Raw genomic sequence first — 12,288 nt, 5'->3', positions numbered from 1 at the left:
ACTGCATTGTCCAAATATCTCCTCAAACATTACATCATCAATGAAAAAGCTGAAAACGTACATTAACCAGGACAAATTATTACAAATAATTACCAAAGCGCCCCAGAGGTCCAGTGAGCTGAAGGTCCATGGCGTCAGAAACAAATGCTCTGCACTCTACAGATGAATTACTCGACTTGATGCGCGTTTTAATTTGCGCGTATATAAGGGTTCAGCTCTGAGTGATCTCCTCCCATTCACAATCACACCCACACACCGCAATGACAAAAATTACATACACTTTCCATGAAAACGATTTTTCATGACATTGCTCATCCTGTGTCAGAGAAGGTGACGGGTCTCAGCGCTTGGAGGTGTTTCTTAATTTCCTTCACAGCCTCTGACAGGGGGCACTAGGGTTCCTGACTGGGTACACTGCTCATGACACAATAGTTGGGTTTTCTCTCTTGCATGACGATCACCACCATCAGTACCACCTCCACGCTCAACGGACTCGGCAGCTATGCTATGTTGTATTAACAGGGGGAGGGGTGAGATAAGATAAGATGAGATAGGACAGCACTTCATTGGTGTCACGGAACAGCTCAGTGGTGGAAACAAAGTAGAGAGTGAGAGGGTTAACACTATTTTGACTTTAGTTTCAATGAAGTACAAAATAGAAAAAGGGATGTAAAAATATGAGGTGAGCAATGTGCAAAGTGAAATGGAAGGAAGTGACAGCAGCACGCTAAGATGTACACGTTCGACGGTGAACATGACGGTGAATATGACGATGACCATGACAATGAACATGACGGTGAACATGATAGTAAACATGACGGTGAACATGACGGGGAACATGGTGGTGACCGTGACGGTGAACATGACTGTGACTATGACAATGAATATGATGGTTAACATGCTGGTGAACATGATGGCGAACATGACGGTGAACATGCAGATGAAGATGACGATGAACATGATGGTGAAGATGACAGTGAACATCACGGTCAACATGATGGTGAACATGATGGTGAACATGTTGGTAAATATGACGGTGAACATGACAGTGAACAAGTCGATTATCATGATGGGGAAAATGACAATGAACATGACGATGACCATGACGGTGAACATGACGGTGAACATAATAGTGAACATGAGGGTGAACATGACGATTCACATGATGGTGAACATGATAGTGAACATCACAGTCAGCATGATGGTGAACACAACGGTGAATATGACGGTTAACATGATGGTGAACATGATGGTGAACATGATGGTGAACATGATGGTAAATATGACGGTGAACATGACAGTGAACAAGTCGATTATCATGATGGGGAAAATGACAATGAACATGACGATGACCATGACGGTGAACATGACGGTGAACATAATAGTGAACATGACGGTGAACATGACGATTCACATGATGGTGAACATGATAGTGAACATCACAGTCAACATGATGGTGAACACAACGGTGAATATGACGGTTAACATGATGGTGAACATGACGGTCAACATGAGGGTAAACATGACAGTGAACTTCACAGTGAACATGATGGTGAACATGAGGGTGAATATGACTGTGAACATGCCGATGAACATGCAGATGAACATAACAATGAACATGAAGATGAATATGACGGTAAACATGACCGTGAACATGACCGTGAACATGACCGTGAACACGACCGTGAACACGATGGTGAACATGACGATGAACATGACGGTGAATATGACGGTGAACATGATGGTGAAAGTGCCGATGAACATGGCAGTTAACATGATGATGAATATGGCGGTTAACATGACGATTAACATGACGATAAACATGACGGTGAACATGACATTGAACATGACAATGAACACGATGGTGAACATGACAGTGAACATGACGGTGAACATGATGCAGTGAATATCACCGTGAAAATGATGGTGAACATGAGGGAGGTGCCCAGACACAATGAATATGACAGTGAAAATAATGGTGAACATGACGATGAACATGACGGTGAACATTTTGATGAACATGGCGATGAACATGATGGGAAATATGAGGTTGAATATGACGGTGAACATGATGGTGAATATGACGGTGATCATGATGGTGAACATGATGGTGAAGATGAGGATGAAGATGTTGGGGAATATGACATTGAACATGAGGATGAACATAACAGAACATGAGTGGTCATGATGGTGAATATGATGATGAATATGACGATGAACATGATGGTGAACATGATGGTGAAGATGAGGATGAAGATGTTGGGGAATATGACACTGAACATGAGGATGAACATAACAGAACATGACAGTGGTCATGATGGTGAATATGATGATGAATATGACGATGAACATGATGGTGAATATAATTGTGAACATGTAACGGGTGTGGTTAGGACCCAATTGCAGCGCAAAGACAGGCAGGGATATTTGGTAATGTCTTTTATTTGAAGAGCGGACGGAAGACAGGCAGGGGGCAGGCAGGTTCCATAACAAGGAGTGCAGACAGAAGACGGGCGGGGGGGCAGGCAGGATACGTGGTCAGAGCGAGGCAGAGTCGGTAGCAGGGAATCAGTCCGGAGAACGCTGGAGAGTCTGGTGCAAGCATCGAAGACAAACTGGCAATGGGTGACTGGTGAGAGAGGCTTATATAGTGGTTAGATTGCAGATCTGGAACAGCTGTGTGCGCTGGTGAATTGAGTTTGGCTAATGGGACAGGTAAGGAGAGGGAGGGGAAAGTAGAAGAAGGTGGAGATCATGACAGAACAGGAACATGACGGTGAACATGACTGTGAATATGACGATGAACATGCTGATGAACATGATGGTGAACAAGATGGTGAACATGACTGTCAACATGATGGTGAACACAATGGTGAATATGACGGTTAACATCATGGTGAACATGACATTGAACATGACAATGAACATGATGGTGAACATGACAATGAACATTACGGTGAACGTGACGCAATGAGCATCATGGTGAAAATGATGGTGAACATGAGGGAGGTGACCAGACACAATGAATATGACAGTGAAAATAATGGTGAACATGACGATGAACATGATGGTGAACATAACGGTGAACATTCCGATGAACACGGCGATGAACATGATGGTGAACATGATGGTGAACATGATGGGGAATATGATGGGGAATATGATTATGAACAGAAACATGATGGTGAACATGATGGTGAATATGATGGTGAACATGATGGTGAACATGGTGGTGAACATGACGATGAACATGATAGGGACTATGACCTGGAACGTGAGGATGAACATAACAGAACATGACAGTGGTCATGACGGTGAATATGATGATGAACATGACGATGAACATGATGGTGAATATGATTGTGAACAGGACCATGACGGTGAACATGATGGTGAATATGACGGTGAACATGATGTTGAACATAATAGTGAACATGAAGATGACGGCGAACATGACAGTGAATAGGACAGTGAACATGATGATTTAATTGACAGTGAACATGATTGTGAACATGACAGTGAACATGACGTGAACATGATGCAGTGAATATCACAGTGAAAATGATGGTGAACATGACGGAGTTGACCTGACGCAGTGAATATGACGGTGAACATGATGATGAACGTGACGATAAACATGACAATGAACATGACAGTGAACATGACATTGAACATGACGGTGAACATGACGGTGAACATCACAATTAACATGTCGATGAACATGACAGTGAACATGACGGTGAACATGACGGTGAACATGACCGTGAACATGACGGTGAACATGACGGTGAACATAACAATGAACATGACGGTGAACATGACGGTGAACATGACGGTGAAAATGATGGTGAACATGACGGTGAACATGACGGTGAACATGACAGTGAACATGACGGTGAACATGGCGATGAACATGACGCGGAACTAACTATCAACATGACGATGAACATGACGGTAAACATGTCGATGAACATGACGGTGAACATGACGGTGAACATGACGGTGAACATGACGGTGAACATGACGATGAACATGACGATGAAGATGACGATGAACATGACGGTGAACATGACGGTGAACATGACGGTGAACATGATGATTAACATGACATTGAACATGACAGTGAACATGACGGTGAACATGATGGTGAACATGACGATAAACATGACATTGAATATGACGGTGAACATGACGGTGAACATGATGATTAACATGACATTGAACATGACGATTTACATGACAGTGAACATGACGGTGAACATGATGGTGAACATGACGGTGAACATAACAATTAACATGATTGTAAACATGTCTATGAACATGACAGTGAACATGACGGTGAACATGACCATGACCATGAACATGACGGTGAACATGACACTGAACATGACGATGAACATGATGGTGAACATGATGGTGGCCATGACGATTAACATGACATTGAATATGACGTGGAACATGATGGTGAACATGATGGTGAACATGACGATTTACATGACATTGAACATAACAGTGAACATGATGGTGAACATGACGATGAACATGATGGTAAACATGTCGATGAACATGACCGTGAATATGACTGTGAACATGACGGTGAACATGACAATGAACATGACGGTGAACATGATGGTGAACATGTCGATTAACATGACATTGAACATAACAGTTAACATGACAGTGAACATGATGGTGAACATGACGATGAACATGATGGTGAACATGTCGATGAACATGACGGTGAACATGACGATTAACATGACATTGAATATGATGGTGAACATGACGATTAACATGACATTGAATATGACGGTCAAAATGATGGTGAACATGATGGTGAACATGATGATTAACATGACAGTGAACATCACAGTCAACATGATGGTGAACACAACGGTGAATATGATGGTTAACATGATGGTGAACATGACGGTCAACATGAGGGTAAACATGACAGTGAACATGACAGTGAACATGTCGATGAACATGACGGTGAACATGACGGTGAACATGACATTGAACATGACAGTTAACATGACGGTGAACATGATGATGAACATGACAGGGAATATGACGCGGAACATAACAATCAACATGAAGATGAACATGACGGTGAACATGACGGTGAACATGACGGTGAACATGACGGTGAAAATGACGGTGAAAATGACGGTGAACATGACGGTGAACATGATGATGAACATGACAGGGAATATGACGCGGAACATAACAATCAACATGAAGATGAACATGACGGTGAACATGATCATCAATGATCAATCATGATGCAGTGAATATGACGGTAACTGTGATGGTGAACATGACGTGGTGAACGTGACACGGTGAATATGATAGTGAATATGATGGTGAACATGACAGTGAATGATGGTTAACATGACAATGAGTATGACGGTGAACATGACGCAGTGATTATGGCGGTGAACATGACGGTGAACTTGACAATGAACATGACGGTAAATATGACGGTGAACATGACGCAGTGAACATGACGGTGAATATCACGGGGATATCATGGTGAACATGACACGTCAGTCATAGTAAAGGGCTGTAGCAGTCTATAGCGGTTTGTAGTGCAATCAGTAGTGGTCTGTCGAGGTCAGTAGTAGTCTACAGAGGTCCGTCATAAGAAATCGGCGTATTCTGAAGAGATTGCATACTTGGTGGTGACCCTCCGTTCCTAATTACCTCCAATAACATCTGTGGTTGGTGAATTGGTGAATATCGCGGTTATCATGACATGGTGAACATGATGTGGATATGACGGTCAACATGGCGGTGGCTATGACATAGATATGAAGGTGAACATGACGGTGAACATGATGGTGAATATGACAAGGATATGGAGGTGAACATGACGGTGCACCGTGAACACATGACACAGTGAACATGATGCAGAGAACGTGATGATGAACATGGCGGTGAATATGATGGTGAACATGACGATGAACATGATGCGATAAATATGATGGTGATTATGATGATGAAAATGACGGTGAATGATGGTTAATATGACACAGTGAATATGACGGTAAATATGACGGTGAACATGACGTGGTAAATATGATGGTGAATATGATGATTAACATGACGGTGAATGACGGTTAACATGACCGTCAATATGATGGTGAACATGACGAACATAATGATGAGCATGACGATGAATGATGGTGAACATGACACAGTGAATATGATGGTGAACATGACGTGGTAAATATGATGGTAAATATGACGGTGAATGATAGTGAAGATAACACCTTGACTATGACGGTGAACATGACGGTGAACATAATGAGGAACATGACGGTGAATATGACTCAGTTCCTTTCTGTTGTATATACACAGGAGAACCCCTTAGCCCTTACACGGTGGTTGGGGTCAGAGGAGGAGAAAGAACAGAAAAACTAAAGTAAAAACAACAGAAAAATAAATATCCAAATAAATAAATGGGCCTCATTCCTCATACAGTACTCTTTATTGAGTGAAGCAGCACAAAATAGAAAATGTTCACAGAATACTTGTTTTTAAACTTCAGTTTGTACAAAATGAAATTGTACCAAACAAAATCTATACGAGTCCTTCTACCTCCTAAGTCTTTAGCTTTTACTGTGCAAATAACAAAACGTCACCGTGAGACAAAGTGTTCCCGACCAGAGAATAACGGCAACGAGGTTAAGGAGAAATAAAGTTTTGTTAAAAAGATAAATCCTAGGAATAACTTTTGTGTTGCTGTGGCTACTTCAACATTTTACAAAAATTTCAATGGTTAATGAATACTACCAGCACATTCTGGTCAAAGCAAAATTCTGTGAACACTGTGTGTATGTGTATGCATGTATATATATATATACACACGTATATATATATACACACACATATATATACACACACACACACACACACACACACACACACACACACACACACACACACACACACACACACACACACACACATATATATATATATATATATATATACACATATCCATACACACACACACAAATGTTAACAATTTTGATAACATGCTTAGACTCCAAGCATTACTTTACTTAAATTTTTTTTTTTTGTGAAAAACAAAACAAAAATTTTAATGACCATTTGCACATGGTACTACACCATGAATAGTGAGTCCACTATTCTGGAAGACTCAGCAATTTGCATAAAACACAAGTGAACTTAAATAACATTAAGACTTACTGAACCTCAGACCTGTGTGTGTGTGTGTGTGTGTGTGTGTGTGTGTGCATATTGGAGTTAAAACTTGTTGCAGGAAGAAAGTGGGAGCTCCCCATGGAACATCTCCACAGTAAAGCTTGTTTTCACGCAGGCCATACATACTGTATAAAAGTTTGAAAAGTCTGACTATGCATTCAGACGTGCACACTGCTCCCAGAGGCCGCACGCACGCACGCACGCACACGCACACACACACACACACACACGTCATGTTTTCCACAAGTGCTTGCGGTGGTCATAGCAACAGGTTCAGTGTAGTTAATACTGCTGGCGATGCAGTGCTAGCCTAGGCACAGAGTTAGCTGTTATCCTCCTTTCCGCCTCGGGCCAAAACGATTCCGATGGAATCAGCTGGCGAGCGGCTCCTTCCTCTGCTGCTGGAGCATCTCCGTCACGCTCACAATGTCCTCCTCGGGGACCTGGAGGAGGAAAGGGATTAGGAGAGACCACCAAAAATGATAATACATATATACAGTATAATACAGTATATATACATACATACATATACGTATAAAGATACGTCAGTTATTAGGATGGTAAAATGCGATGCAATATTCTGAGTATCCGTGATGCCGTGATCAGCCTTTAAGTGCCTTTTTATTTTAGTTGCGTATAAATAAAGACATGTTTACTTTCAACTTCTTTGGCAATAATTCCTCGACCAATCACCGTGAATTACGTCACTGGATGTTCCTCTTCTGTTGTTCACTTTGACCAAAGGGACACTTCCTCCCAGGGTTCTTGGAACTGCCCGCGGTGGGAAAACGCCTCCTGTTACCGATTATAGCTTTCCGGGTTTTTGTAAAACGCAGCAGGAGTGACGGTTTTCCGAGCTTCCGAGGGATCGGCACAGTTGTAGTGGACTGGACCCGACGTGGCCGTGGCCTTTCTGTGGATAAATGTTCTTATCCGTGTCCAGGTTTTTTCCCGATAAGGATTCCGCGTAACCGGAAAACGGCCGCTCTTCCCTCCTCGGCTGCCCCCGCCAGACGGCCAACCAACTTACCCGGCTTCGCACCTCTCCCGGCCTCCTCAAGGTCCGGGTAATCCCAGTATCTCATCCTTAAACCCGCCTGTTTCCTCTCCCCGTTCAAGTCGTTCCCGTCCCGCTTCGTCCGGCCTGGTTCCCCGTCCATCCACCCGGAAGCCGGAGCCCCCTCCTTCCCGGGTCCGCGCCGGTCCCGTCTGGCTCCACCTGGTCCGATAGTTCCCGCCGGCCGGGACCCGACCGGACCTCACCGCTGTGGCTCCCAATAAAACTCCCTCGTTTACCCCCCGTCTGCCCACCGTCTCTGGGTCGTGCATCTGGGTCCCTCCGAGCCTCGGTCGCGACAGGTTGGAGTCTGACGACTTCCGCGAATCCGGCAAAGTAGCACTACACCGCATCTGACGGGCCCACGCACGCACCCACGCACACACACGTCTGCGACACCTCAACCGTGCCCATAGCGACAGCGGTGGTTCTGTTCCAGACACTTTTAGCCTGAAAAGTGACAAGGAGAATATAAATAACAGGGATGGTCTAATAATAATAATAGTAATAACAATAAAAAGGAGGTAAAAAGGTGGGGGAACCCTGCTTTACCCTAGATAACACATCTATGTCTAACCCAGTCGGACGTGAGTAACTGGGTCAAAACCAAAACTTCCTGAACTGAGTCATTCTTAAACGGGACATTTGCTCTAATCCGAGCTCCACGGTTTTCACTTGACCAACTTATTTTTCGCAGCACCTGCTCTGTACGTGCACGGCCTCTTTTGTGTGAAAGGCCGGGGAGATTCCGATCAAGCGACAGTCATAGGAATAAATCCTCCTCCCACCGCTCCAACTGTGTTGAAACCACACTCTGCATCCCCTTTACAGGAAATCACACGTCTGCCTATTAATAGTGTTTTACTTTATTGTAGTTGCCTACCTACCGATCGTTCCATCTATCTCGTATCTACATCTACACAGATCTATATATTTAGATCTCGGGTGGGGGAAACACTGTGACAACCATCCCTGTCTGACGAAGGTAAAAATAACCAATATATTTAATCCGTCATCCATGAATCACTGCTGACAGCTGACAGGGCTCCGGTGCGAACCAAGAAGGGGCCGGAACGAACAACAATGAGAGAAAGAGGAATTTTAACCAAATACTCCGGCGCTCTGTGAGCATGAATGGCCATAAATAGGACGGCCAGTCAAAAAAAAACTATCATCATAATTTTTATCTCCGACCGAACGGAATATCACAGATAAAAAAAAGAAGCCCATTGTCGGAAGGTTTTTCCCCCTCCACTCACATCTTACGCAATTAACTTCCCCAATTTCAGCACGCAGCGCAGAGATGGTGAAAACTGACAATATTTTTATTCACATTAAAATAATATTAGAATTATAATGATAATAATGATAATTATTATAAAATTATCAGTGTTATTACTATTACAAAGAAAAAGGAAAAAACAAGCCAAAATAAATAAATATGATTCTTGTTTTCAGGCACGGTTGATACATTAGGATATTGTCATTCACATTTTCAACCAATATTTCTCTTAAGTTATTGGCCTCAAATTACTTCAAGCAATTCCCAAATGACCCCAAAAAACAAAACAAAACAAACCCTCACAATAGTTTAAGTTTCCTTTTCAATTGCATTCCTCACGCAATCCGCATCCAAACCGCCGCCCACCTCGACGCGTCACCAGTCAGGGCTGGTGGAGCGGGTGCGGTGCGGTCAAACACCTGCCCCGGGTCTGGGTAATTGGGCCCAGGATCGGGGTGGCTGTACGCCTGTTGCTGATCAGAGCAATCAATGAGCAACAGGAAATCAGCCATCACCCCACACACACACACACACACGCACACGCACACACACACACACACACACACACACACACACACACACACACACACACACACGTCATGTTTTCCATGTGCTCCGGGCCCGTTCTCCACAATAAAACCCCCCCCTGGGGCCGCGTGGCGGGCTCACCTGCCACGCGACCCCTACTCCACCTCCACTCTACGTCACCCTACCTCTACTCGGCCTCCACTCTACCTCTACTTCCCCTTCACCCTACCCCTCTCCGCTCTACCTCTTCCTCTACTTCCTCTAGGGCGGAGGAGGGTGGTGGTGGGAGGCACAGGCAGGCGGCGGATTATATTAAAATAAACAAATAAAAAGCCCTTGGACTGTTAATTGTACAGAAGTTAACGTATCCTTTATGATTTTTATTTCTTGCAAATTTCTGAGGCCATTTTAGGATTTCTCTGTGGGATGAGCAAAGGTCCCCCCCCACCCCCCGTCCTTTTCTTTGCTCCACCGTAAATGATTGAAATACTTGCGTGGATTGTCAAAGACGCCTTGATTTCAACAGTTTTCAGAATGGCACGCAGGGAATGTTTCCCACGCTCTCCCAACGCGTATGAATAACTGCCAGACGCGGAGTCCACGAGTTCAATGTGAAACCGACAGCCAGAGGGGGAAGTAAACATGGTGTCATCCATCTTTCATTGCCACAGCTTTTCTCCAGCGCGGCACTGGATTGACTCTCCATCGGTGGTGCTTCCACCGTCGCGCTCAGATGTAAATAATTTCATTTTTTCTCTCCATCAGAGGCATCGAGCAACATCCCTTGCATGGAAGAAGAGAGAAAATGAAGCTGCTTTGCTGCGAGGTGGCTATCGTTTCACACGGCTCTGTGTGCTGGACCCGCTCCTGCGCCGTTATTTTGCCGCCGCCATACTTGTGGTACTGAATGTGGACAGAGGACATTCCAGGACCTAATAATATGAATTCTTGTTGAGATCTCACGAGGTTTACTCGCAATGAATCACTTGAATGACTTAGATTCTGAGATTCCAGAAAGTCAGTGGTGTGGTCTATTGTAGTTTGTCGTAGTGGCAGACTGTGACGATTCCCTCCCAGCAGGGGTGGGGGTCACACAGGGATGAAACTGGTATCGAACTTCTCGTCTGAATCTGGGTAAGATGGACAAAAAGCAAATTCCCCAAATAGTATCCCTTTAAAGTAGCAAAAGTAAATTTAAAAATCTATCTTCAGTTTATACAAATTTTAAAAGGCGCATGTCAAACATTGCATTAGAGCAACAAAAAAAAAAACAATTTACCCATTGGGGTCATTGCAATGCCACAAATACCGTTGAGAGCCACTAGCGCCCCCTGGTGGTCGGAGCATGGAAGTGCAGCTCTGGACTCACCAGTGCATGGTCGAAGCTGAAGGTGCTGATGTAGTAGGCTGAGATGTCACTGTCTGCCAGGGGCTGAGAGATCTGGGCCACGATACCGCACTCATCTAGAGAGAGGGAGAGAGAGAGAGAACGAGAGGGGGGTGAACGAGGGAAGGAAGGAAAGACAAACACTGTCTCCTTTAGGTCACAACGAAATCCTACGGCGTGGAAGAGACGGCCAGAGCCGCGCCCGCGGGCGCCCTGGCTTTCATGGCGCCGCGGGGTTTGTTTCACCCTCTGAGTCACGCGTGCGAGCCAATCTGCCAGGCCGAGCACATCTGGTACCTGCACTGGGTGGACATTATATCTGCGTTTGCAACAGTTACTGTTATTTAAACGTGACTGCTACGGTTCAAATTTGTCCCGTAAAATAAATCATTTTCGGACACCGGGCCGAGTTTAAAGACAGTGGTGCAAAAGTACAATTCCACTCTTTACTTCTTTATTTTACTTTACCCTGTGCTGTCAGCATGCTGGACATACAACACAGAGTATTTGTTCCATTGCATCGAGGACAGAGTGAGTCTGCAAGTGGAGTTCAACTCCTCAACCTGCAATGACTCTGTATTCATTGTCTAATCATCAACAACCGCTGCAATAACTCTGTCCTGTGGAGAGATCCTGTGGATCTGCGTGGAGTTTGCACGTTCCCCCCGTGCTCACATGGGGTACCCTCCATTTAACACCATCAGAACCCCCACCAGAAACATGCACAACAAACATCGCCTGACCAGCGACGGACATGGAAGTCGGCTCTTGGGCGCTGTACTGTGAGCTGGCCCCCGCCCC

General features: G+C 44.4%; 1 protein-coding gene across 2 annotated transcripts in view; it reads right to left on the bottom strand.

The window, feature by feature from the left end:
* Nucleotides 1-6,486: 6,486 nt before the first annotated feature.
* Nucleotides 6,487-12,288, bottom strand: part of castor1 (cytosolic arginine sensor for mTORC1 subunit 1) — a 25,049-nt gene continuing 19,247 nt past the window's right edge. Inside the window, exons 8-9 of one of the 2 annotated variants that reach the window (XM_080003632.1) lie at nt 11,470-11,564; nt 6,487-7,676 (exon numbers count right to left, since the gene is read on the bottom strand). In XM_080003632.1, coding sequence (XP_079859758.1) covers nt 7,605-7,676; nt 11,470-11,564 — 167 coding nt within the window. In that variant the 3' untranslated portion in view covers nt 6,487-7,604. Of the gene's footprint in view, nt 7,677-11,121; nt 11,231-11,469; nt 11,565-12,288 lie in introns of those variants that run through there. The other variant, XM_080003631.1, reaches the window with a different exon arrangement.

Source organism: Zeus faber, assembly GCF_960531495.2.
Source record: "Zeus faber genome assembly, chromosome: 7".
Lineage (NCBI taxonomy): Eukaryota > Metazoa > Chordata > Actinopteri > Zeiformes > Zeidae > Zeus > Zeus faber.
The sequence above is the reverse complement of the archived record's forward strand: the minus strand, read 5'-3'. Positions and strand labels throughout refer to the sequence as shown.